The 27,228-nt window shown below is 38.2% G+C and overlaps 1 protein-coding gene across 2 annotated transcripts in view; it reads right to left on the minus strand.

The window, feature by feature from the left end:
* UBE3D (ubiquitin protein ligase E3D) overlaps positions 1-27,228 on the minus strand; it is a 194,753-nt gene that overhangs the window by 125,428 nt on the left and 42,097 nt on the right. For both annotated transcript variants that reach the window (XM_044005282.1, XM_044005281.1), the window contains exons 5-8: positions 21,719-21,788; positions 13,736-13,805; positions 10,746-10,854; positions 8,480-8,649 (exon numbers count right to left, since the gene is read on the minus strand). In XM_044005282.1, coding sequence (XP_043861217.1) covers positions 8,480-8,649; positions 10,746-10,854; positions 13,736-13,805; positions 21,719-21,788 — 419 coding nt within the window. The remainder of the gene's footprint in view (positions 1-8,479; positions 8,650-10,745; positions 10,855-13,735; positions 13,806-21,718; positions 21,789-27,228) is intronic.

A 27,228-nucleotide genomic window follows, 5' to 3' on the forward strand; every position in this document is an offset into this window, starting at 1 on the left:
GAGTTGTGTTAAGGGCTAAAATTCTAGCTAGTCTGTCTAAAATATCTAATGAGTGGTCGCCAATAAATTATAAGCTTCAGCAAGAGTTAGGCTTTTAAGCATTTATTAAGGAAAACAAGAATTTGGTAAAGAGAGAGAGAAAGGCCTAGATTCCTATCTATTAAAGGGAGAGCACATTTCTAGCTCCGCTCTCCACCAGAGTCCAAAGGAAAGAGAGCGAGACTGAGCACCAGTCTCTTCCTTCCTCCTCCCACTAGCCCGCGTCACTTCGCTTCATGGGCGGAACTCTTCTACAGTAAGTTTCCAGCAGGTGGCGTCATTCCAATCATTACAGTTGAAACAAAGTTTCTAACTCTGTCAACTAAGAAAATGCCAACACTTTTTAAAATAACATAACTTTAAGAATGTTTAAAAAAAAAAAGAATGTTTGGTTCCTTACTTAATCTGAAAAGTAGAAATGTCCAATACATTAATATATACAATGGAGAAAGACTAGTCTGGAAGGTAGACTCATCTCCTTTGCAGGTCTTGGCTTTCAGCTATGTACACATTCAACCTGCTCTTCTCACAAAAAGACAAAAAGCTTTTTCCATCTAGTCTCTAATAAACAAATAGTTGGTTAAAGTTACATTGCTCCTTTCAAAATTCAGGTCCTTCAATCCAGTAATATTATAGTTAACAGACTGTATATTATTTGAAAGTACTAAAAACCTATTATAAGCGCTTATATAGTAATACATATGGTACATTATACACAATTAATATATTAATTTAATTAATTCCTCCATGTCTAGAATGCAATTTATTACACTAAGGTGGTTTGTAAAACTACAAATACACCCACAAAAAAATGCATTTCAAAATGTTGTATCAACATCCAACAGGCCAGGGAAAATCTATGACTTCTGCTCTACTTAAATGGTAAAGTCTTTAAATCTTTTAAAAATTTGATTTTGATCACTGACTGAAATTATGGAATTAAAGGCATTTGGATTTATACTTCCCCCAACTCTAATTAAATAATCTCTCTCAGTCAGAAAAATCTTAATACCAAAAAAGCTGCACTTTGGGCAAATTGTATAAGAGTATTTTATGAATTTATATTTTGAAGCCATTTATGTCCCAAATTTGATCTACATTAGTGATATTACTGAAAAAAGTATAAGAAATAATTAAATCACACAAGATCTGATCACACATAAAAAACTATTAGTATTTTCATGATGGCAGAAAATGCAGATATATATGTAGTAATCATACTGTATCACATTTTTTTTCCTTTTTTGGGGGGGTGGGGCAATGAGGGTTAAGTGACTTGCCCAGAGTCACACAGCTAATAAGTGTCAAGTGTTTGAGGTCAAATTTGAACTCAGGTCCTCCTGAAGCCAGGACCAGTGCTTTATCCACTACACCACCTAGCTGCCCCCTGGTTTTTTTTTTCCTTTCTAGAAAGCATTACCTAAATTTTCTATATTTAAATGTCACTGCAGAACCATTTTTAAATTTTAATTAAATTTTAAATTTATTATTTTTTTAATTTAGTTAATTAAAATTTGACTTAAAATTTTTGTTAAATTTTACTGTATGTTTGGGGGGGGGGGGTCACACACAAAAAACCTTTTATAATGATTATTTCTCAGAAAAACAATGACCCAAGACCCGTGGCAGAAACATTCATATATTACAACATATATTTACATACATTACATTTACAAGGCAAAAAGATTCAAATCTACTTAGTTCGCAATTTTTTTCCCCTAAGTTGGGCTAACATTAATGGTGTTGAATATCACCTTTCAGGATCTTTCCCCCTCAATGCCTTATAGACTTTAGTAGAAAATGGTGCTATTAAAAAGCATGATTATAGCTTTTATTTTGGTTCTTAATTCAAACTCCCCAGAATGTTAAAATCAGATGTTTCCTTAGGGGAAAAAATACCCAACAAATTACAGAGTTGGGGCTTATCTAACTTAAGCAATAAAAAAAAAATCTTCACTCTCCAAAATAGAATAAATAGTCTCATTTTTCTAAGTTCCTGTTTCTGTAAAAAATTACAGAACAAGGTGTTAGATGTTTATAAAATCCCTCTCTAGGATTTAATAAAAATGCATCTATTTCACATGTTTATTTAAAGTAGAGAGGAAAAGATAACATTAAACATTTACATTGTACCTCATCATTTATCCTGTTTGTTCTAAGAAATTCTTCATTTGGAATCATGGATAGTTTGGTTCACATCATAATAACATTCTCTATCACATTTTCTATCCCAAAGGCAGGACAATTCCCAGAAAAGGAATAGCAATAGGACCCTGGAAAAAGACTCAAATTGTTTCTGTTATTGTCATTAAGGGACACAGAAAGATTCTGAAATACTGATAGAATGGAAGAGACATGATGATGAAATTTAAATTATATAAGTGTAAAGTACAGGAAGAAAAACTGTCATTTTAAATGAGTAGAAAACTAGATTTTAATATAAAGATTAATAAATGTGTCACTGGATCTGTGATCCATCCATATGGTTATTCCTTCCAACATTTCAGATCCTGACCCATTCGTGTAGTCTCATCCAATTTGACTCCTTCCTGTCCATGTCCTCCCCTAAACATTCCACAGAGGGGTTCCGCCCAAGGCATTAGATGCCTTCCCTTAAGTCTCTTGGCAATGGAGTCAAAAGGTTGTCCATCAGTTATACCTCATTCTTGCCATAAGAGTAGCCCATCTTAAATTACTCAGGATTAGCACATTCTGAATTTTAAAGGGTCTTTGAACAGCAAAATATTCATAGCAACACTTTTTGTAGTAGCAAAGGATTAAAAACAAAGTGAGTGACACTTGACTAGTAAGAGGCTAAATAAACTTTGTTATAAGAATGTCATGGGATATTACAGTGCCGTGAGAAATGACAACCGTGAAGAATTCAGGGAAATGGGGAAAGACTTGCATGAACTGACGCAGAAAGAAATAGGAATAGCCAGGGGAATGATATACAGCTACAACAAGAGCATAAATGACTAAATGGAAGTAAAACTCTTAAGTATGTGGAAAACCAATCATGGTCCTATAGAATAGATAATGAAACATACTTCCATTCTGTCAGACTGTCACTAGATCAATTTCTTTTTTATGTGGGAGGGTAAAGTTCTTGCTAGAGGGAAATCTTAGTTAAAAATAACTGTGATGAGGGCAGCTAGATGGCGCAGTGGATAAAGCACCAGCCCTGGATTCAGGAGAACCTGAGTTCAAACCTGGCCTCAGACACTTGACACTTACTAGCTGTGTGACCCTGGGCAAGTCACTTTACTCTCATTGCCCTGCCCAAAAAAAAAGAAAGAAAGAAAAATAACTGTGATGTAAAAACAAAAGGTATCAATAGAATTTTGTTTTTTAAAAAAGAGGGTCTTTAAGGAAAAAGATCATTTTTGTTGCTATTGTTCCGTAGCTCAGTCATGTCCAAATCTTCATAAAATTCTATTAATGAATAACACCAAACTACTACTGTATGTCCTGAAGAAGTTTAAAATATGCCAACACAACGACGAAGACAAAACAACTAAAACAAAGCAAAAAATGTACAGATCACAAAAATTAAAGGAGACTGAAGAAATAGAATGAAGGAAGAAAACATTTATGTACTTTTTGTTGTTTAATCTAATTAAAATTCAATTCTGGCTTCCCAGACCAAAAAACAAAAACCACTCAGAATATATCTAAGAAGACCAAAGCTGAATTGTTGTTGGTTTTGAGTATGAAAGAACTCAGTTATGGGAAGTCAGGGGAAGTTTGGAATGTTGGGTAATATTTAGGGCAAGGAAAATTGGAAAGAAGTAAACTGTAGCAATTTTATAGTAGTAAAGAGAGTAGCAATGTATTTGTTCCTCTTTTAACTTCTATTTATCTTAGGCAATTCCCTAGGACTTCTCTAGTAACCTATGTGCTATTTATTAGAGATTTGTACTGCTGGAGGCAGTTTCCACATTGGGAGTTTCCCAGACCCCTGAAATCATAGCTCTTTTCCTTTTTTTCCCAATGACAAAAGTTGTAACCCCAGCAAAAGCTCAAGAGTTAGACCACGCTAGAATTCCCCCCTTAGGCTCAAACTGAAAAGGAACATTAGAAGTCAATGCTATGGTTTATGACCAAACACGAGATAGAGAATATTATGAAATGCAAAATGGATGATTTTGATTACATTAAATTAAAAAGGCTGTGTACAAACAGAAGCAATGCATCCAAAATTAGAAGGTAGACAGAAAGCTGGGAAACAATTTTTATGGCCTGATAAAGGCCTTATTTCTAAAATATATAGGGAACTAAATCAAATTTATAAGAATCCAAGTCATTCCCCAATTGAGAAATGGTCAAAGGATATGAACAGGCAGTTTTCTGATGAAGAAATCAAAGCTATCTATTCCCATATGAAAAAATGCTCTAAGTCACTATTGATTAGAGAAATGCAAATTAAAACAACTCTGAGGTACCACCTGACACCTATCAGATTGGCTAAAATGACAAAAAAAGGAAAATAATAAATGTTGGAGAAGCTGTGGAAAAATTGGAACACTAATGCATTGTTGGTGGAGCTGTGAACTGATCCAGCCATTCTGGACAACAATTTGGAATTATGCCCAAAGGGCTATAAACCTGTGCATACCCTTTGACCCAGCAATACCACTTTCGGGTCTTTTCCCCAAAGAGATCATGGAAAAGGACCCACATGTACAAAAATAATTATAGCTGTTCTTTTTGTGGTGGCAAAGAATTGGAAGTTATGGGGATGCCCATCAGTTGGGGAATGGCTGGACAAGTTGTGGTATATGAATGTAATGGAATACTATTGTGCTATAAGAAATGATGAGCAGGAGGAGTTCAGAGAAACCTGGAGGGTCTTGCATGGGCTGATGCTGAGTGAGATGAGTAGAACCAGGAGAACATTGTGCACAGTATCATCAACATTGTATGTTGATAAACTGTGATAGACTAGATTCTTCTCACCAATCCAATGGTACAAGAAAGTTCTAAAGGACTCATGAAGAAAAAGGCTCTCCAAACCCAGAAAAAAAAAGAAACTGTGGAATATGGATGCTGATTGGACCATACTATCTCTTTTGGTTTTTGGTGCTGGTGTTTTTCTTTTTTGAGGTTTTTCCTTCTTGCTCTGATTCTTCTTGTATAACATGACTAACACAGAAATATGTTTAATATTATATATCAGATTACGTACTGTCTAGGGGAGGGGAGCAGGGAGGGGAGGGAGGGAGAAAAAATTTGAAATTGGAAATCTTATCTAAACAAAGGTTGAAAACTTAAATAAATATTTTTTTTAAAAAAAGAAGTCAATGCTATGAACCAAGAAATCATTGTACACAGTATCAACGACATTGCGTGTTGATCAACTGTGACAGACTTGATTCTTCTCAGCAATACAATGGTCCAAGATAGTTTCAAAGGACTCATGATGGAAAATGCTCTCCAAATACAGAAAAAAAAAAAGAACTGTGGAATCTAGATGCTGATCAAACCGTACTATTTCTATTGCTTTTTGTTGTTGTTCTTCTTTTTTGAGGTTTTTCCTTTTTGCTCTGATTCTTCTCTCATAACATGACTAATGCAGATATGTTTAATGTGATTGTACATATATAATCTATATCAGATTACTTGCTGTCTTGGGGAGGGGGGGAGGGAAAGGAGGGAGGGAGAAAAACTTGAAACTAGAAATATTATAAAAACAAATGTTGAAAACTATCTCTAAATGTAACTGGAAAATAATAAAATATTTATATTGAAAGAAAAAAAAGAAGTCAATGCTATTTACATTCAAAAGAAGATTAAACAGTCCACAAAATGTTTACTCAGGGCAGAAAACTGCCAAAGTACAAGGTGGGTTTTATTAAAAGGTATTCCAGTCAAGTCTTACTCCATTTAGAAACCATCTTATGAACAATTTTTTTAAAGCTACCAAATAGAGGCAGCTAGGTGGTACAGTGGATAAAGCACCCACCCTGGATTCAGGAGGACCTGAGTTCAAATCCAGTCTCAGACACTTGACACTTACTAGCTGTGTGACCCTGGGCAAGTCACTGAACCCTCACTGCCCTGCTTTAAAAAAAAAAGCTACCAAATAAATCAGAAAAATCAACAAACAAAAGAGATGAAAGAAAAACCCCAGTAATGCAAGCTTTTCTCTAAGTGAAAGACCCCTAGTTCTTTCAACTGATCTTCATATGACATCGTTTAACATCATGGCATCCCTCCTCGAATTTTGTTCTTGTTGTTGAGTTGTTTTAGGCATATCTGACTCTCTGTGACCCCATTTGGGGTTTTCTTCTCAAAGATACTGGAGCGGTTTACCATGTCCTTCACCAGCTCATTTTACAGATGAGGAAACTGAGGCAAACAGAGTTAAATGACTTGCCCAGGGTCACACAGCTAATAAATGTTTGAAACCAAACAAATATATCTGACTCCAGGCTGTGCCACTTATATCACACCTTTAAAGCTATGGTCAAGAATCTGGCTAAGATTGAAGTTAAGCTCCCTGATACCATTCTCTTCCTATATTTGCAAATTAAAACATTTGCCCTTCTCTGCTTCCCCATTAGGGCAGCTACATGGCTCAATGGACAGAGTGCCAGGCCTGGACTCAAGAAGATATGAGTTCAAATCCTGCCTCAGGCACCAGCTCTGTGACCCTGGGCAAGTCACTTCACCGTGTTTGCCTCAGTTTCCTCATCTGTCAAATGAGCTGGAGAAGTAAATGGCAAATCATTCCAGTGTCTTTGCCAAGCAGACCCCAAAAGAGGTCACAAAGAATTGGACATGACTGAAATGAGTCAACAACAAGAACAATAACACTTCCTCATTATCTCTCTTATTCTCTACAACCTTTCAAAGTATCACTGAAAATGGTACAATCGCATCCACCCATTCTTTCTGTAACTGAGGGTTGAGTTTATCTAAGCTAAATGACTTGAATTCATCAAATACAACCAGGTGTTTCTCTTACTATCTTATCTCCTTATTTATCTTTCATATTAGTTGCTATTGGCCATTTTTTCCCTGTCCTTTCCAGTCCAAGAGTCATGGTCTGGCAGAGAAAGCAGCTACAAAGTAAGAAGTAAGGAGCATTGTGGTCAGTTATCATCCCATCTACCCAAAGCAGTATCTCTTATTTAATCCTTTTTCCCCCCAATATATCTTTAAAAAAAAAAACCAACAACAACAACAACAAAAAAAAACTTTTCGTTGCCTTTATTTTTCTCATCGGCTTCAATTCATTAGGAGTTAAAACTCCCAATATGATCCTTACAGTACACTACTCTGACAGAATAAGTGTAATAAGATGAGATAAATGGATGAATTGCCTAGAGCCCTTTGGAAGAAGGGATATATAAGGAAGAAGCGTGATAATCCCCCCATTACCGCTCCATAAATTATCTTTTTTTCCTAAGACAGTTTCTTGCACCTACAACACTTTCCGTTTTCAAAAAGCCTATGGGGACAGAAAAACATTAAAGAATTTCATTGTTTAATACTCTGACAACTTTTTGTCCTTTCTTTTCTATTCTTTTGGAATGACTGAATTTCCACATAGTATTAATGATGTCAACATCATTTTTATCTGTTGCATGTGCTCCACAGTCTAAGCCTGGAGCCCTTTCTTCTTAAGAACATTTATAAGGAATATAATGTTGAACTAAAGTCCATTTGAGAATAGAGGCATATTATAAACTAGGGTAGTTCTGACAATGATGAAATCCCAATTTACATAGGGAGGCTGTGGTGCATAGAGCTGAGATAGCTATAAAAAATCTTCAAAAAGTGGTGGGGAGAGGAAGCTTTTTAAAAAAATAATAATGAGAATGATCATTTGTTTTAACTTAATTAAAAATATGTGTATTTTAAGGGCAGCTAGGCAGTGCAGTGGATAAAGCACTGGGCCTGGAATCAGGAAGACTCATTTTCCTGAGTTCAAATCTGGTCTCAGACACTTATTAGCTATGGGACCCTGGGCGTCACTTCACCCTGTTTGCCTCAATTTCCTCATCTGTAAAAAGAGCTGGAAGGGGCAGCTAAGGTGGCACAGTGGATGGAGCACCGGCCTTGGATTCAAGAGGACCTGAGTTCAAATCCGGCCTCAGACACTTAACACTTACTAGCTGTGTGACCCTGGGCAAGTCACTTAACCCCAATTGCCTCAAAAATAAAATAAAAACATTAAAAAAAAAAACGTAAACTTTCTCCCCTAAATCTTGAAAATTTGGAATTTAACAGTAAGTTCTCAGGTTTTCAAAAGAGGAAAAAGGACAAAAAACTCATTAAATATTTTTATTTAGCTAAATATAATAATCCCAATTTCCTATGGGACTCATTATTGAAATACTGAAATAGTAATTCCTTGATCTACAAGCATGCAAACAGAAACCAAAGGATAATGTGAGAAGAGAACATAATTAAACAAAGAACTGCAACTTACTCATTGTTTCTATTTTTGATGCACGGATGGTAAAGGACCTTCACAGCATTCCAGATGCCTATGGAGTTGGAATCCAACCTCTCCATGCCTTCAAATAATGAGAATGCTTGGATGCTCTCTGAATTTCCCAGAGATTCAGTCAGTAAACTGTCAGAATTTAAAAGCCACACCTATAGATAAGGAAGGAAAGGGAAAAAAAAAAAAAACCATGAAAACTGAAATCCACAGCTATAATGATTCTCCTTATCCTGTTCTTAAACCTGAAAGCAACCAACCAATCAATCAATTAACAAGCACAAATTAAATGCCTACTATGAGCATGTCTCAGGGAATGGAGAAAGTGAGAGAAGACAGAATAGCTGGTGGGTGGAGCAGTGAGAACATACACACAATTTGCTGATTAAACTCCCAGTATAATATGGGCAGGGTTCATGGGGATGAATGATGAAAGTTGATGGACAGATCAACTCCATCTCCTATCTGCATCCTTTGTACTGGTTTTCCAATGCTCTCCCTCTTCCCCCTACTTCTTAGATAATAAATAATGCCTGGCTTCTTTCAAGACTCAACCAGTTTTATCTTCTGCAGGACGCCTGGTCCATTCTGTCCTGCTGCTAGGGTCTTCCCCTATAACACTATTGTCCATCTATTCTCTGTGTATTTCATATCTAGCTCTTTGTTTATATTTTATCTCCCCCATTAGAACGCAAGCTCCTTTACGGGCAGGGGCTTTTAAAAAATTTTTCTTTGTAACCTCAATGTTTAGCACCTTGAATATAGTAAGCAGGTACAGAATGGAACATTTATGTGTAAATGTATGTATATGTCTGTATATGTCTATATTATATATATGTATATACACACACACACACGTGCATGTGTGTGTCTGCGCATGTGTGCATATGTTTATGTGTGTATGTGTGTGCCTGTGTGTATGTGCATGTATGTGTGGGTACGTATGTGGACATGATCAGTGATGGAATTTGTTTCACTTGACTATGAATATTTGTTACAAGATATTCTTTGTCTTTTTTTCCCAATAAAGGAGGGAGAGAAAATAGATTTGTTTTAAAAAGTAAAATTTAATTTTAAAAAATGCTTGCTGGTTGATTGACAAGTAGTAGGTCTTTAAGAAATCTAACAAAAATAAATCAAAGCTCTGATTTCACAGTTTGTAAGATTTCCTTGAAGACTGCTTCAAGTCAGGTTTTCAAGAATTTCACAGAAAGGCCTTTTGGAAGTTTGGAAGCTGTGTCCTAATGGTAGTTCAAAGGTGATGTGGGGACGCTCTACCCTGGGCTGCTGAACAGCACCCCAGGATCAGAATTCTCTTTGCAGGACTGTCAGGGCTCAGCAAAACTTAATCCATATATCTCAGGGATACCCACAGAGTAAGATACTGTTCAACTACTGAGCCTTTCCAATTCAATGTAGGCAAAGGAAAGGTACTATCTAGGAAAGAAGGAAGGAAAAAGTATTTATTAAGCATCCACTAAGTGGCAGGTACTATGTTAAGCTCTTTACAAATATTATCTTATTTGTTCCTCAGAACCACTCTGGGAGATAGGTGCTATTAACATCCCCTTTTTACAGTTGAGAAAACTGAGGCAGACTGAGTATATGACTTGCCCAAGGTAACACAGCCAGGAAGTGTCCTAAAGTCAAATTTGAACCCAGGTCTTCTTGACTCCAGAACCAATGCTCTATCCACTATACTATTATACCACCTCAGAGGTTACTCTGTGAGGATCCATCAACATGACAAGTCAAATAGGAATGTTCAGTAAAAGCTCATAATCTGTGATAAAAACATGTCTTCCATGGACAATTTTTTACAAAAGACTATAGCTCTACTCAATGCAATAAACATCTATTGTGTGCCTATTTTAAATACAAAACAAAAGTGATGGGCCCTGGGTGAGGGCAGAGAAAGGGAGGGGGATGCTAGAACAAGCAAGACAAGGTCTCAGTCCTCAAGGAGCTTACAATCTGAGAGAAATGTGAAATGCAAGTCAAATAACTAAAAATTATAACTTATTTTAATGTTATATTTTTACATCATCTTCATTTTCCAATATTTCCCTCTCTTCTGCCACACAAAGAGCCATGTCTTATAAGAAAAGCGAGATAAAAAAAATCAGTTGAGTAAAATTGAACAATACATCAATCAATTCTGGCATTATATACAGGATACCTCACCCATACTCCCCCACCTTGGCAAAGAAGGGAGGGAGGGCCCACCCTCATAGAAGAGAGAGCTTCTTACCAAGATGTAGGTTTTTCCATCATGTCCTTGAACAGTGAATCTAAATGTGCTTCTAGTAGAGGACAATTCCACAAGACACTGAGCAATAACACTCTGTACAAACTGAGACCTGTTTGAACAGAAATCAATTTTCACAATGTGTTTCTCATAATAACTGTAACTGGCAAGATGAGCCAAAAATACCCACAGGGTGCCTGAAAGTCAGAGACATCTGGATGCCATACTTTTCTGCATACTGCTGGTTTTCTCACAATCTGGAGCAGATGTGGATTTAATACATTTTAATGTGGTAACACGTTTGCTTTCTTCTCCCAATTTTTACCATGACCCATTCCTCAGTCCTCTATGCATAGGAACCCAAGCACTTTCTGCTAATTGAAAATTAAAGAAAATGTCCCAGTAGACAAAGCCAAAAGAACAGCTCTACTAGTGGGCAATTTGGAACTTTGAAGTGCCAAAGGAAAGTGAGAAAAGGATTGTACTTTACCATCTACATAGCTGAGAGGCAGTGTGACAAACAGGAGAGGTGGTTGTACCTGAAGTCAGGAAGACCTTAGTTTAAATCTGGCCTCCTCACTTAGGAACTGAGTGAACATGAGCAAGTCACCTAAACTTGCTGAGCCTCAGTTTCCTCATCTGTAAAACGAGAATGAAAATGCCTGCTGGACCTACCTGAAATATTAAAGCATTGTAACAGTCATTATTTGTGTTATTATTGTTGTTGTTACGGTATAGGCTTTCTTTATGTTTACACAGAATCTGAATGCTGAGGTGAAGATATTTACAGCCTAATATACTCAAGGCTGAATATGCTCAGCTTACCATAGATTCAGACACCAAGAAGCCCAAGACATAGAAATATTAGAGTAAATTAGACTATGAGAACAAAAAGACTTGAAAGTTAGGCCCTTCCAGGATGCAGGGGAAGTATTGTTTTGCCATAATGGATCCTCTGATGATATATAAACAGAAGGAACCACTGTGAAGCTAATCTATAACATGTCTTGAATTTTAAATAACCCATGGTTAATTACTAAGAATGCAAGGGGAAACAGGCTCCAAGTTCCTGGAGAGCAGAAACTGTGTTGTATGTTTCTTTTGTGACATGCAAAAAGGCATCAAGGTATAGTGGAATTAGGGAAAAGAGAGCCAGACTTGAATCAGGAAGACATAGGTCCCACCTTTGATACTAACTCAAGGCAAGTCTCCAAACTCTTTGTCCTCAAGCAATTCTCTAAGATTATAAGTACAGACAGAGTCTGTAATGAGCTGATCTATAATGGTGAAGGGGCTTTCCTCACTGGAAATGTCCTATACCAATGAAAATACAGGTCTAGACCCTCCTAAAATAAATCCCCCAGCATCCTTGGCATCTAAAAAGAATAAAGGATGCCTGTAGGAAAACCTATGATTAGGGGAAAAAATATGGGACAGCCATATAGCAAGAGATAACTGATGGAAAGTCTTTGTGCTCTTTCAGTAGCCACCCAACATCAAGAGAACACAAGAAAGAAGTCTAGCATGTTGGGCAGATCACCTTTGGCAAATTTGTGAAAGGACATGGATGGCCTGGCATGGTAGCAGCACTCACAGCTGGCAAGGCTGAGGTAGGTGGAGTGCTTGAGTATGGGAGTTCTGAGCTGCAAGAAGGCAAAAGCCAATAGGTACCCACACTAAATCTAGTACCAATACGGTGAACCCCAAGAGCAGGGTAGAGCTACCAGGATGCCTCAAAAAGAGCCAGATTAGAAAAATGGAGCAAGTTAAAGCATCCATGCCAATGAGAATTGGGATTAGGCCCATGAGAGGATGTGGCACTTCTAGCATAGGTGAGAAAGGAGGATCTAGTCTCATTTAAAAAAAAAAATACATGGATAAGAATTGTAAAGGATGGACAGGAATGGATGGGTGATGATCTGGCACAGGGAAGAAAGTAAAGTCAGTTCTGCTATCTTTCTTACAAAAACTCAAATTTGTTCCAATGCAATTGGATATATGAGGTAATATCGTGAGCATAATATCAATTTCAATTTGCATATGCACAGAAAACATCACCATTTCAGTAACTCTTAAGCTGCAACCCTTCTAATGCCCACTTCCACAGGCAAACTTCAGGTCTCCTTCAAGGTAAATTAGGGGCAGAGGGTAGGTCCACATACTTCCCTCCATTCCTCCTATAACCATCTGCCATGGCAGCCTATAGCCATAGACATGACTATTTATTGGAGTATTTATGTATTTCTTAATTATTTAACTTATATAAAACTGGATTATTTCTATTTCTTGGAGTATTTATATATTTCTTAATTATTTAACATATATAAAATTGTGCTACCATTGTTATTAGGTTTCTTTCTTTTCTTTATGTGTCATTGACAAAGTTTCTGAGTGTTATGCCCTTAACCCTATTTTTTTTACCATAAGCCCCATGGCTTTTATCAAGCAATTTTGCATAACAAGGTGTTTGAAGAACTCATGTCTTGTCATGGAAAAACTGACTGCACTCACACGAATGAGATCATAGATTCATTGGAATAATGGCCTGCCTAGCACAATGCTATCCATAAAATAGGCTCTAGATACCTTTTCTTTCACTGGGAGACTGTAACACATTCAAAGAGCACTTCAATTGATCAGAAGACCTGGGTTCTAATTCTAGTATCATCTTACTAAGCGTGTGACCTTCAGTAAGTCACCACATCTCTCAGCCTCCATTTCCTAATTTGTTATAAAACCAGCCCTATCCAGCTTCACCAGCTAGTTGGAAGGACCAAATAGGGTATGAAATAGTTTTGAAAATTGCAAAATGCTCTATAAATGTAAGGCACTGTTATTAATTCAATGCTGCAAAAAAGTATGAATAAATCTGGATCCACACATTTTTGTCTATTATATTATGTAACCAAAACAAATTCCAGGATAGAATAAATTCTCTCCATACTCCTTGCATCATTTGAGACTAGAAAAGAAACTCAATTTGCGATTTGTACCTTGGTATCATGTCAAAATCTCTCCCAGATGGCTGGATAATTATCTCTGTGATATAAAACTTTGTGGTCCCTAAAACAGGAAGAAGAAAATTTAAGAGGAAGCAATTCCCACAATAATACTAAAACATAAAACTTTCATTTCATACAACCCAGAACCAAATCGTGACATTTGCAAGTTAAATATGTAAAGCCCTAATGAACTAACAGTACAATGAATCTTTTCAGAATTCCTGAGTCAAGACTTGTGGTCAGTTTTCTATGGGGCTTCAGTGGAAAATGGATAGGATTTGTAGTGGAGGACCTGGGTTTGAATTCTCTCTCTGCTGCTGACTACCTGTTTGATGTTAGGGAAGTTGACTTGCCTCAAATCTTCATCTGTAAAAATTAGTTTGGATTATACGGCCTCTGAGATCCTGTCTAACCCTAAATCTATGATCATATAATTCTATGGAACCATTCTGACATAACAGGTACACAGTGTAATGGATGCAGCTAGGGATCCTACATGGAAAAATAAAGTCTGCTATTTAAAGAGCTGTATTCATAGATACATTGTCCCTAAGGATCTCAGATTTCATTCCTGTGGAAATGCTCTCCTCTTCTCCCATGAAGATAACAAACTACTGCAGGCCCAAAGAATTAGAGACAGCTATATGGATAGAACACTGGACTTGGGAGTCAGCAGGAGCTGAATTCAAATCTTGCCTCAGATGCTCATTGTGTAACCCCAGGAAAGTCACTTAACCATCTCAATTTCAACATCTGTGATATTAGGGAGCTGGACACAATGGCCTATAAAATTCCTTCCATCTCCAAATCTATGATCCCACGAATTTGTCACCTCCTAGGCAATCTTCTGGTAATAAGCCTTCCTAATTAATTAAACTGGTCATCTAAGAATAGATACATGTCCCTTACCAGCCCACATCTGAAGCTTTCCATCAGAGTAAAACCTCTCAAGAGTTTATGCTCCAGGCAGCTAGGTGGCACAGTGGATAAAGCACCAGCCCTGGATTCAGGAGGACCTGAGTTCAAATCCGTCCTCAGACACTTGACACTTACTAGCTGTGTGACTGTGGGCAAGTCACTTAACCCTCATTGCCCCTCCAAAAAAAAAAACGTTTATGCTCCCATCATCAGTATACTTGAATACTTCAATAACTGGAAGCAAATTGTCCTTTGTCTCTTTTTTGTATCTCCAGTGCTTGGCACAGTGCCTGGCACAGAGTAGATGATAGATAAATGTTTACTGATTTATTGAAATGGATCTATGAGGGGCAGGTAGGTAGCGCAGTGGATAGAGCACCGGCCCTGGAGTCAGGAGTACCTGAGTTCAAATCCGGACCCAGACACTTGACACTTACTAGCTGTGTGACCCTGGGCAAGTAACTTAACCCCCATTGCTCTCCTCTTCTCCCAACTTAAATGAGCCAGAAATATGCCACAGCAGCTTAAAAATAATAATGCAATCTAGGATGCCTTAATAAAAGTACAGGGCCAAGGGAAATATTAAGTATTGACTGCTTCCCTGGTCAGGCAACAACAACTTAAAGTCTTACATAAAATTATGGATATCACTCTTCTTTTTTTTTTTGGGTGGGGGGGGGAGCAGAGGCTGAGGCAATTGGGGTTAAGTGACTTGCTCAGGGTCACACAGCTAGTAATTGTTAAGTGTCTGAGGCCGGATTTGAACTCAGGTCATCCTGAATCCAGGGCTGGTGCTTTATCCACTGCACCACCTAACTGCCCCATGGATATCACTCTTTAAGAGGTATGTTGACAAAAGACCTCTAAAAAGGAAGTCTTGGGGCAGCTAGGTGGCACAGTGGATAGAGCACCGGCCCTGGATTCAGGACGACCTGAGTTCAAATCCAGCCCCAGACACTTAACACGTACTAGCTGTGTGACCCTGGGCAAGTCACTTAACCCCAATTGCCTCACACACACACCCCCCCAAAAAAAAGAAGTCTTTGGGAGACTTAAAGGAGGTCAGAGGGAAAGGTCATAATAACTGTCTCCAAGTATTTAAAAGACTATCATAAATAAATAATTTTTTTAAAAAAGAGACTATCATGCAGTTTGTGCTGCTTCATTAGCCAGAGCTGGGACAAATAGGTAGAAGTTGCAGGGAGGTAGATTTCCATTGAACATAAAGAAAAACTGGAGCTGTCCAGCACGAGGATGGGTGAGCTTCCCTTCCATGGGATTGTTAAGGAGGAAGACATGTGACCATCCGTAACCAAGGATGCTAAAGAAGGGACTTGAGTACTGGGAAGGAGGATTCCTTGGATGTCCTCTAAGGTCCCTTCAAACTCTGAGGCTGTGATTCTGCAGAGATGGCAGTCAGGCTGCCACAAGCAGACACAATGGCAGTGGGCAAGGAGCTGCTGACATTCTATTATTTATTTGCGGGGGCAATGGGGGTTAAGTGACTTGCCCAGGGCCATACAGCTAGTAAGTGTCAAGTGTCTGAGGCCAGATTTGAACTCAGGTATTCCTGAATCCAGGGCTGGTGCTCTATCCACTGCACCACCTAGCTGCCCCCAAAATGCTGACATTCTAACAAGGTAAGAGAGAATGGTGGAACTGCCCAGGATGATAACAAATGATCTTTCTGATGTCATCCTCAACTCTTAACTCTCTCACCCTGCCTCTCTGTATCTAATCAGTTAAGTCCTATCTTTTCTACCTTAATAATACCTCTTGCATTCTCCCTCCACCCCATTCTTTCCTCTGACATTGCCACCACCCTGGTGCATGCCTCCCTCACTGCATCCTGCCTGCAACCACTGCAATAACCTGAAGGTTGGCGTCTCTCGTTACTACAGTTCATCCTCCACTCAGTTGTCAAACTGACCTTCCTAAAGCACAGGCCTGACCGTGCCACCCTCCAGCTTCCACAGGTTCCTAGTAACTCTAGGATCAAATATAAAAACCTTTATTTGGCTTCTAAAGCCCTTTATCATCAGGCCCCTTCCTGCCTTTACAATTTTCTAACACCTCATTTCCCTTCAGGGACACCGGCTTCCTTGCTGTTCTTCAGACATGCCACTCTACCTCCCAACTCCAAACATTTTCACTGTCTGTCCCCCATTCCTGAGACACTTTCCCTCCTCATCTCCATTGGCTGGCTTCCCTGGCCTCCTCCAGGTCTCAGCTGAAGTCCTACCTCCTTGAACAAGGCTTCCCCAGTCCTCCTTACTCTTAGTACCTTCCTTCTGATATTCTCTCCAATTTTTTCATACACACACACACACACACACACACACACTTATATGTGTATATCTTGCTTGCACAGAGCTGTTTGCTTGTTGTCTCCTCTATTAGACTGTAAGCTCCTTGGGAGCAGGAGATGGGGGGGTTGTCTGTTTTGTTTTGATTTTGTTCTTAACACATTTAAAAATGTTTTGTTTCTGCAGTGCTTACACTAGAACACTGTAGGTGCTTAATAAATACTTGTTGATTGATATCCCTATACCATGAAGAAAAGTTTAACTTGCATTCATACATAGTGCATGATGGAGTATGAGCCACTCGGAATTAGAAAAAACTGGGTTCAAGTTCTACTTCTGACATACTCTGGTTGTGTAAGCATAGATAAAAGGAATTAACCTTCCAATGTTCCAGAGAATTCTCTAAGACTCTAAGTTATAGTACATTTATTAATCTGCACTGGTAGAGGGACTCTCCTTACCATAAATTCCCTATATCAGGGACAGACAGATAGGGACAAAAAATAAAAAGACTCTTTTAAGTACAAGTTTCATAAAGTGGGTTTGATTGCGGTTTTTTTGTTTGTTTTTTGTTTTGGGGGGGTTGGTAAAGTTAAGAAAGTTTTGCTGCGGGCAGGGAAAAATTTCAGTAATTGGAAAAATTCACTTAGGGTGCAGACTCTATGACCTGACAATACTGGATAAATGAGGCATTAACTGTAGCATTCATTAATACTCATTCAGAACAAGTCATCATTAATCCTAAGCAAGTGGTTCAGTAACTATTTTCAAGATTACTGCCATATTCAGGAGAAAATACTTCTGCCTTTATGCATAACTGAAGCTGAGTTTCATTTAAACTCAAACTTTTCATAATTAATGATATTAAAAGCTATTATTCATCACACCCAGTGTGAGCGCAGCATGTTATAGCTCTCTAGAAGATGTTTTAAAAGCACACACTGAAATAATGACATTCATTTCAATTATCAGAATTTTCATTACTAGACTTCAAAATGGTTTAACAAATCTTAAATGAAATGCAATTAACACTGGAACAACAAATGAGGGACATAGAGCAGAATTTGTTTAGGTTTCTTCAATTGCATAATGTCCCATTAAAAAACTATACATAAAATTGAACCAGGGCAGTTCAGAAAAACTATTTTGTCAACCAGGGATGGGGAAAATAAGGGAGAGAGGTTATAAGGATCATGGGATGACAGGTCTAGAAGTAGAAGGGGCCACCTAGTTCAAATTTTCTCTCTCTTTTTTTTTTTTTTATAAAGAGGAAACTGAGGCCCACAGTGGTAAAATGACTTGCCTTTGATCATATAAGCAATATGTATCAAGGGTAAGATTTGAACCCAGTCCTCTGGGACTGAGAGCCAAAGCTCTTTCCACCTTTAAACTGAGTGACCTTTGACAATTCACTATCTGGAGCATAAATCTCTTTCATGGTTATGAGAATAGAAGTTCCTCAGTGTTAAAAAAAAAAAAAAAGCAATGGCCAACTTGCATATTACAGAGGAGTTGCTTCATCATCTAAATGTGACTTGCTGCTAACTGCTAAGAAGAAGTGGAAAGGATAGATTTTGCTTTCTTAAATGCCACCTACGATCAAAGAAGACAGAAAAGAAAAAGATGAAGACAAGAAGGAAAAAGGAAATGGAAATGGAAAAGAAAAGGAAGAGAAGGAAAAGTTAGAGAAGGAGAAGAAAGTGGAAAAGATACTATGCTCTCTACTGCCACTTGTTGCTGCAAAGGAAATGAGAAGAGGAGACAGAAGATATTTATCTGCAAAACCACCTGTTACTGCTGAGAGATGGAGAAGAATCCTGCCAAAGGAACAGAGCTGAAGAGGCTTTGGCTAATCCTGTAATAAAGGTCACTACCTTTTCCCAAAAGAACCTAACATTATATCAGCTGAAGGCATGAAGCTAGAAGTGCCAAATATTAAAGTTGCCGCTGATAAGCGAGCCCAGCTGAGGAGAGGAAACACTTAGAAGTGGAGCATCAAAGAAGCGGCCAAGCAAATCGACTCATCCAATTGAGTCCTGTGTCTAGTGAGGTGTTAGCCTGGCACAGAGTGGATCAATTCAACTTATCCGGAGAAGCATTTGCTGACACAGAAGCAACACTTGACCAAGGAATTCTCACAGACAATTCCTGAAACTGAATAGGAAAGAAGATACTGAAGTATATCAATATCCCCAAAGAGTATATTGAATTATATAATTCCAGAGTTGTGAGTTGCCATGGCACACATATTCCAAACATGTGTGCAATATTACCCTGGGACTTAAAGTGCACACCCACTCTCTTCAAAGACACTATGTGCAATGGTGGAAGATTTATGTATAGAATGTTATATAAATATCTTGTCTGTTTTGCATTTTTAGTAAAGGTTTTAATTAATGTTACCTGAGAATTAGTGCCTGATTTATTAGTGGAAAGTACACCAGTGGGGGACTCATGGGCTACAGTGTTAATGAGAACAGTCACCCAAAAGCGTTACACCTAAGACTCTGAAAGTAAGGAGATGTAATAGCCCCCTTTCCCACCAATGTGAAGGTAAGTTAAAGGGAAAGTAACCAGAGAGAGAAAGACTGAGAGTTAGAGAGTAGCAGGGGGTTGGAGGCGTTGGAGAGGGGGAGTATAGAATAAGAGAAGGAAGCAAGAGAACTACAGACTATATTGTTATAGATTGGATCAATACAGGTAAACATTTGCTACATACTATATATGCTGGAATATTTTCTAATCCTTCCATACATGGTACCAGGTTGTTAATGTTTTCTCAAAAGAATGTAAATTTTTGCATCCCCAGTAACAGAGGCACAGAGTTGATACTCGATAGATGTGGAAATGGAAGGAATAAGGAGTTATAGATAACAAGGCTCTCTCTAAAACTGAATCCTATATCCTAGAGGTTCTTTGTCTCTTCAAAGAGCATAGAGGGAATGAAAGATCACTGGTGTAAGGAATTTCTTGGGAGAAGTTCTCTACCTCTACTGACATAGATGAGCAAATGCTCTTTGACTTAACATTTCTGAGAGCTGCCTAGGGCACTAAGAACTTAATCGACTTTCTCAGTGATCCTGTCAGTGACAGGATCTGAATATTGGAATTCCTCATTCTAAGGCCAGCTCTCTGTCAACCTTATGGTGCTTCCTCTCTGAAAGGGGTCCTTTTCCATACTTCTGAATACTAAAAATATCCTATGGTACATTTCCAAAGGTCAAATTTTAAAACACACACACACACACACACACACACACACAATAAAAGTAGCTAAGGGGACACAGTAGATAGAATACTGGGCCTGTAGTCAAAAAGACCTGATGTTGGGGCAGCTAGGTGGTGCAGTGGATAGAGCACCAGCCCTGGAGTCAGGAGTACCTGAGTTCAAATCCAGCCTCAGACACTTGACACTTACTAGCTGTGTGACCCTGGGCAAGTCACTTAACCCCAACTGCCTCCCAAAAAAAATTTTTTTTTAATGTATCACAAAAAGACCTGATGTTAAATCCAGCCCCAGGCACTCACGAGCTGTGTAACCCTAACCTTAAGCAAGTCACTCAAACCTCCATCTGCCTCAGTTTTCTCAAATGGGGAAAATAATAGCACCTACCTCCCAGGGCTATTGTGAGGATTAAATGAGATAATATTTGTAAAGTGCTTAGCACAGTGCTTTACATATACTAGGCATTATATAAATGCTTATTCTTTTCCCTAACTCCTCTACCACCAATTTCTGAGACACTGTTACACTATATACAAAACTGTTAATAGGGTTGTAGTGTGTTGAACAAACTTATTTCTATAACACATATAAATCTTTCTTCACAGAATCTCAGATTTGGGAGGGATCATCTAGTCCAATTCATATTTGAAGAGGAATCTTCTCTATAACCTCTCCAGTAAGTAGTCATTCAGTCTTTGTTTGAAGACCTTCAGTGAAGAGATAACCACTGCCCCGCTGTGGCTGCCCATCAACTCCTACAAAGTTCTAATCTTTCTTAAGTTTTTTTCCTTATATAGGGCTTAGATCTACCTCTTTGCATCTTCTACCCATTGCTTCTAGTTCTGCCCTCTGAGGCCATGAAGAAACAGTTCCTCTTCCATATAATTCACTTCCAAATTCTTCATCATAACCTCATTCCCACATCCTCTCTTCTCCAGGCTAACTATTCCCAGTTCCTTCAATAAATCTTCACATGGCATCATCTCTAACTCTCTCTCCATCCTACCTGTCCTCTGGTTGTCTTCTAAGTTATCCAGGTTCTAAGCTGTGATGTCCAGAAAGCAACACAATCCTCCAGGTATAGTAGGACCACGTCCTCAGACTATTGTATGCTTTGTTCTGGACACTCTGACTTTCTTTTTTTTGTTGTTGTTTTTGTTTTTTGTTGTTGTTGAGGCAACTGGGGTTAAGTGACTTGCCCAGGGTCACACAGCTAGTAAGTGTTAAGTGTCTGAGACCGGATTTGAACTCAGGTACTCCTGACTCCAGGGCTGGTGTTCTATCTACTGTGCCACCTAGCTGCCCCTCTTTTTGTTTTTGTTTTTGTTTTCTTTCTTTTTTTTTTCACTCTGACTTTCTTAATGCTACCTAAGATGGTAGCCAAAAAAATTGGTGCAAAGTCACTTAGTTCATATGATGCTTGCAGTCCACTAAAACCTTCAGATCTTTTTCCCCTCATTTTCCCCTAAAATAAATTTTTGCAAATAAGGCAAACCATTTTGGGATTTACTATGAAATTCTTACCTGATGATCCAGTTTCTCCCAGCATTGCTTTGCAACGTTTGCAAATTATCTTGGTATTTGCCTTTGGTTTCTGTGGAACAGGAAAAAAAATGTCATTTAAATGTCATTCAGCTTTTCCGTAAAGGAATGTATAATTTTAACCTATTCTCCAGAGTACTGATTGAACTTTATGCTTCTATCTACCCTTCAAATACTGAGATTGCTTTGGATATGTATATAAAATTTGCATACAGATATCACTTTTTTTCCCCCACATCAAGCATAACATTCCAAAGACTCATCAATATATGGATTGACTTCCCTCAACCTAACCTTTCATAGATAACTCCCAACACTGCCATCATTCTGAACAATAAATAGTACCTTACATCTGGACACTTGATGGTTTTCAAAGAATCCCCATATACAATCTGTCACTTGATCTTCACATAAACTCTGTGAAGTTGTCAAGACTTGTTTTATTGTTCCCACCCTCTTCTGGATGGTCATGTAAGCTCATAAGGTTTGATTCCTTCCAACCCTGATGTGCCTATTATGAGGCACACAAGAGACTAGAAGTCTGACCTAGAGTACAGTGTTCCTTACACAATACCACACTGCCTTTAATATAAGCTGCTTATTACTTGAAACAGCCCATTTTGATAGATGTTCATTCAACTTTGTTGTTCAGTCATTTTAGTTGTGTCTGACTCTTCATGACCCCATTTGTGGTTTTCTTGGCAAAGATACTAGAGTTGTTTGCCATTTCTTTCTCCAGTTCATTTTACAGAAGAAACTAACGCAAACAGGGTTAAATGACTTGCCCAGGGTCACTCAATCTGAGGCTGGATTTGAATTCAAATCTCCCTGACTCTAAGCCTGGCACTCTATCCACTGTACAACCTAGCTGCCTTATTTAAATTTACCCTAGTATTCTTCCAGATAAACATTTGCACCCAGTGTTTCTACATATTGCTAGTGTACAGGGATGAGTATCCTAAAATAAATCCTAAAAGTATGCTTAATTATTATTTTTTAATATCAATAATACATTTTTAGAAGAAGCCATCTTCTGCTATTGGACTATTAACTTAAAGAACAAGATGTTGAACAAAATTAGTTACAAGAGCCAGAAGGCTCTCTTCACATCTACAACACAAAAACATTAATGACTTAATGAACTTGACACAGAAGGGTTGAGTGGTAACTGAAAGTGGGGAGAGGTGAAGCAGCCCTGCCACTTGTGGTTGGTGGTGAAGCCCAACTGAAAACCAATGGATGAGTCTGTATTGGTCCAGGTGAGAAAAGCTGTAATGACTGGTATATAGGAAAACATCTGCCAGTCTAGCATCAACGTAAAAGAAGCCACATGACAGAGTCAGAAAAAAATGGGAAGACTTGTATCAATTGATACATAGTGAAATAAGCAGAACCAACTGAACATGTTATGCAGTCAAAACAATAAAGGAAAAAAGCTTTGAAAGACTTCAGAGCTCTGATCAAAGCAAACAGCCAATCGTGACTTCACAAGACTGATGAAAATGCAAAGAGGCTAGAGAGCTAAATTGAGACAAACATTTTCACATGTGGCCAAAGCACTGACTTGTTTTTCTTGACTAGGAAAAGGAATAAGCATTTGTTAAGAGCTTTCTATGAGCCATGCACTGTGCTTTTACAAATATTACCTCATTTGAGCTTGACAACAACCCTATTGAGGCAGGTGCTATTTTTATCCCCATTTTACAGTTGAGGAAACTGAGGCAGACAAGGGTTAAGTGACTTGCCCAGGGTTATAGATAGCTACTAAGTATCTGAGGCTGAATTTGAACTCAGATCTTTATGACTCCAGAGCCAGTACTCTATCCTCTGTACCATGTGGCTACATATATTTAACTGTTATAAGGAAGAGCTTTTGGGAAGTAAGAAGTGAGATGGGACTTGTTAGCTAGGAATAGAGATGCAAAAAAAAAAAAAAAAAAAGGAAAAAAGTATCAATAAACATATAGAGAAGAAAACAAAAAGATTAGACAGGGATACAAACAAAGCACATTTGTTACTATCCAATAAATCTAATGTTTACTTTTTTAAAAATTTATAAATTGAAAAGTTCACATATACAATTCTTTCATTCTTTGTACATTGAACTGTTTGTTAATGATTGTTAAAGGGACAGCTAGGTAGGGCAGTGGATAAAGCACCGGCTATGATTCAGGAGGACCTGAGTTCAAATCTGGCCTCATACACTTGACACTTACTAACTGTGTGACCCTGGGAAAGTCACTTAACCCTCACTGCCCCACAAAAAAAAGAAAGAAAGAAAGAAAAAAGAAAAGGATTGTTAAAAAAAAAAACTGAGAAAACCTCATCTAGGTTCCTATTAACATCTCATCCTAGAGCATGACAGTAGTGTTCAACATTAATACTGAATGTTATTCCTCAAGGTATCTTGGTGTATGTTTGTATTTAACAGATTGGTAGATTCCTGAGACCTGATCAAACAAAAACCAGAAAACCTAAGAAATTTTGAGTAGGAATTAACTGAGAACCCTCACATGAACAGATATCTGAAGCAAAAAACAGGTAAGAAAGAGCTGCTAATGAGCAACATCCATTCAAAGGATACCTTTTTTGAACACTTCAAAATTCATAGACTCATAGATTTAGAATCTGAGAGACCTTAGAAAACATTTGGGGCAGTTAAATGGAACAGTGGATAGAGTGCCAGGCCTGGAGTCAGGAAGACTCATCTTCCTGAGTTCAAATCTGGCCTCAGACATTTACCAGTTTTGTGACCTTGGACAAATCACTTCACAATATTTGCCTCAGTTTTTTTCATCTGTAAAATGAGTTAGAAAAGTAAAGTGCAAACCACCCCAGTATCTCTGCCAAGAAAACCCCAAATGCAGTCACAAAGTGGAACACAACTGAAAAACGACTAAATAATATCATAAAACATCTTAAACAATCCTCTTATTTTAAAATAAGAAAAAGAATACAAGAGGTGAAATTACTATTTCAAGATCACAATGCTATTATTAAGTAGCAGAGTCAGCATTAGAACCTAGATCATAGCTCCAATCCAGTGCTCTTTACACAACAACCTAAAGTTCAGGTCTGACCATATGTGGTAGGAACAATATCCTAACCCTAGGCCAGTCATGAAACCTACTTATGCTTCAGTTACCTAGGTCTATAAAATGGGCACACTATTACCTGCCTTGACTACCTCATAATGTTTATATGAGAATCAAGAGAATGTATATGGTGATTCACTGAAAACCATAAAGCTCTGTATGCATATAAGGTATTATTTATTGCTCAGACTGATAGCAGGGTTGGGAGTTATCTATGAAAGATCAGGTTGCAAGTTAGGCTAATCTTTCCTTAAAAAGTATTGAGACCTGGGGCAGCTACATGGCGCAGTGGATAGAACACCGGCCCTGGAGTCAGGAATACCTGAGTTCAAATCCGGCCTCAGACACTTAACATTTACTAGCTGTGTGACCCTGGGCAAGTCACTTAACCCCAATTGCCTCACTAAAAAAAAAAAAAAAGTATTGAGACCATCCTTGAGACTTGGTTGGCTCAGGAAATTCAAGGTTCAGGCTGTTGAGATCATTTCCTGCTCACATGAATACAAAGCAGCCAAAAGGGGCTCCAGGTCCTTTCTCTGATTCTTGGTGGTGGATCAGACAAGGAGCTTCATTCAGCTGGAGGCATCCTCAATACCCAACCTCATTGAATATCCTTCTCCCACTATGGCTAAGTAAACCTCTTTTTTGTTAACTGTTGAATGACCTACGAAGCATCTCATTTTGTTCTCATATCAAAACTAAACTATCAAGGGGACTGGTCTGAGTCAGGCTCTGGCCCAGAACACCATATCACACACATCCCCTACTAAATAAACTCTAATCATTCCCTATTACTTCTAGAATCAAATATAAATTCTTGTTTGGCATTTAACATTCTTTACAACTTCACCCCTACCTACCTTTCCAGTCTTCTTATACATTATTCCCCTCATGAAATCTATGGTCTGACCATTGTGGTCTACTTGCAGCATCCATCTTTTTTTTTCTTTTTCTTTTTTTTTGTGAGGCAATCAGGCTTAAGTGACTTGCTCAGGGTCACACAGCTAGTAAGAGTCTAAGGCTGGGGCAGCTAGGTGGTGCACTGGATAGAGCACTGGCCCTGGAGTCAGGAGGACCTGTTCAAATCTGGCCTCAGACACTTAACACTTACTAGCTGTGTGACCCTAGGCACAATTGCCTCACCCACAAAAATAGTCTGAGGCTACCCCTGCAGCATCCATCTCTGTGCCTCTTCATTGGCAAGCTCCCATGACTAGAATGCTCTCACTTCTCATCCCCATCTCTTAGAAACCCAACAGTCTTTCAAGATTCAGCTCAAATGCCACCTTCTACCTAGCCTCTAGGCTCAGTCCCTTCCTTTGCGCAGGTTTATATATATATATATATATATATATATATATATATATATATACATACATACATACATACATATATATATGTATGTGTGTATGTATATATATATATTCTATATGTGTGTCTTATATACTTATTTTATATACATATACATATATTTTATATACATATACTTATATACTTATTTTATATACATATTGTCTCTCTGACTCAAATGTAAGCGACTTGAAGGCAAGGACAATTCTTGCTTCGTCTTTGTATCCCCAGAGCTTACCAGTGAAACATGGCAAGCCATTAATAAATGCTTATTGATTGATTATCAGTAACAGCACATTTATTATGAGTGGGACCCAAAGACCTGAAAATGTAATGAAGAACATGAAATCTAACATATATGGAAGTCCAGAAGATTGATCTAGGGACTTGAAAGATTTGTGCTGTCTCTGCATTTCTGTGGAAGAAAACAGACAACTTTGTCTGTGTCAAGAGAACACTGGTCTCTTTGTTACAGGGGAAGAAGTGGAGTTTGGAACATGGGGATAAATGATCCAAGAAGGCAATGAGAAACAATGTCTTCAGGAGGTAGAAGGGAAGGAAAAGAAGTACTGATAGGCTGGTGAAAAGAAGAATGTTACACAAAGGAGAGAGGGAAAGAGAAGAGACTGAACTACTGGAGTTATTACAAAATAGGTAGAAAGTACTTAAAATAAACTGCAGATTTGGACCTTCTGAGAAACAAGTGATTTACCAAACTCCATAGGGAAGATTCAAAAGACAGCTAGGTGATGCAGAGGACATGGAAATCAGAAAGACCAAAGTATGAACCCTGCTTCAGACTCTGACTAGCGTTACAACCCTGGACAGGTCACTTAATAGACTTTCTGGGGGGCAGCTAGGTGGCGCAGTGGCTAAAGCACTGGCCTTGGATTCAAGAGGACCTGAGTTCAAATCCAGTCTCAGACATTTGACACTTAACTAGCTGTGTGACCCTGGGCAAGTCACTTAACCCTCATTGTCCTGCAAAAAAAAAAAAATTAGTCTTTCTGCCTCAGTTTCTTCATCTGTAAAGAGCACCTACCTCAA

Source organism: Dromiciops gliroides, chromosome 4 (genome assembly GCF_019393635.1).
Source record: "Dromiciops gliroides isolate mDroGli1 chromosome 4, mDroGli1.pri, whole genome shotgun sequence".
In the NCBI taxonomy this organism is placed as follows: Eukaryota; Metazoa; Chordata; class Mammalia; order Microbiotheria; family Microbiotheriidae; genus Dromiciops; species Dromiciops gliroides.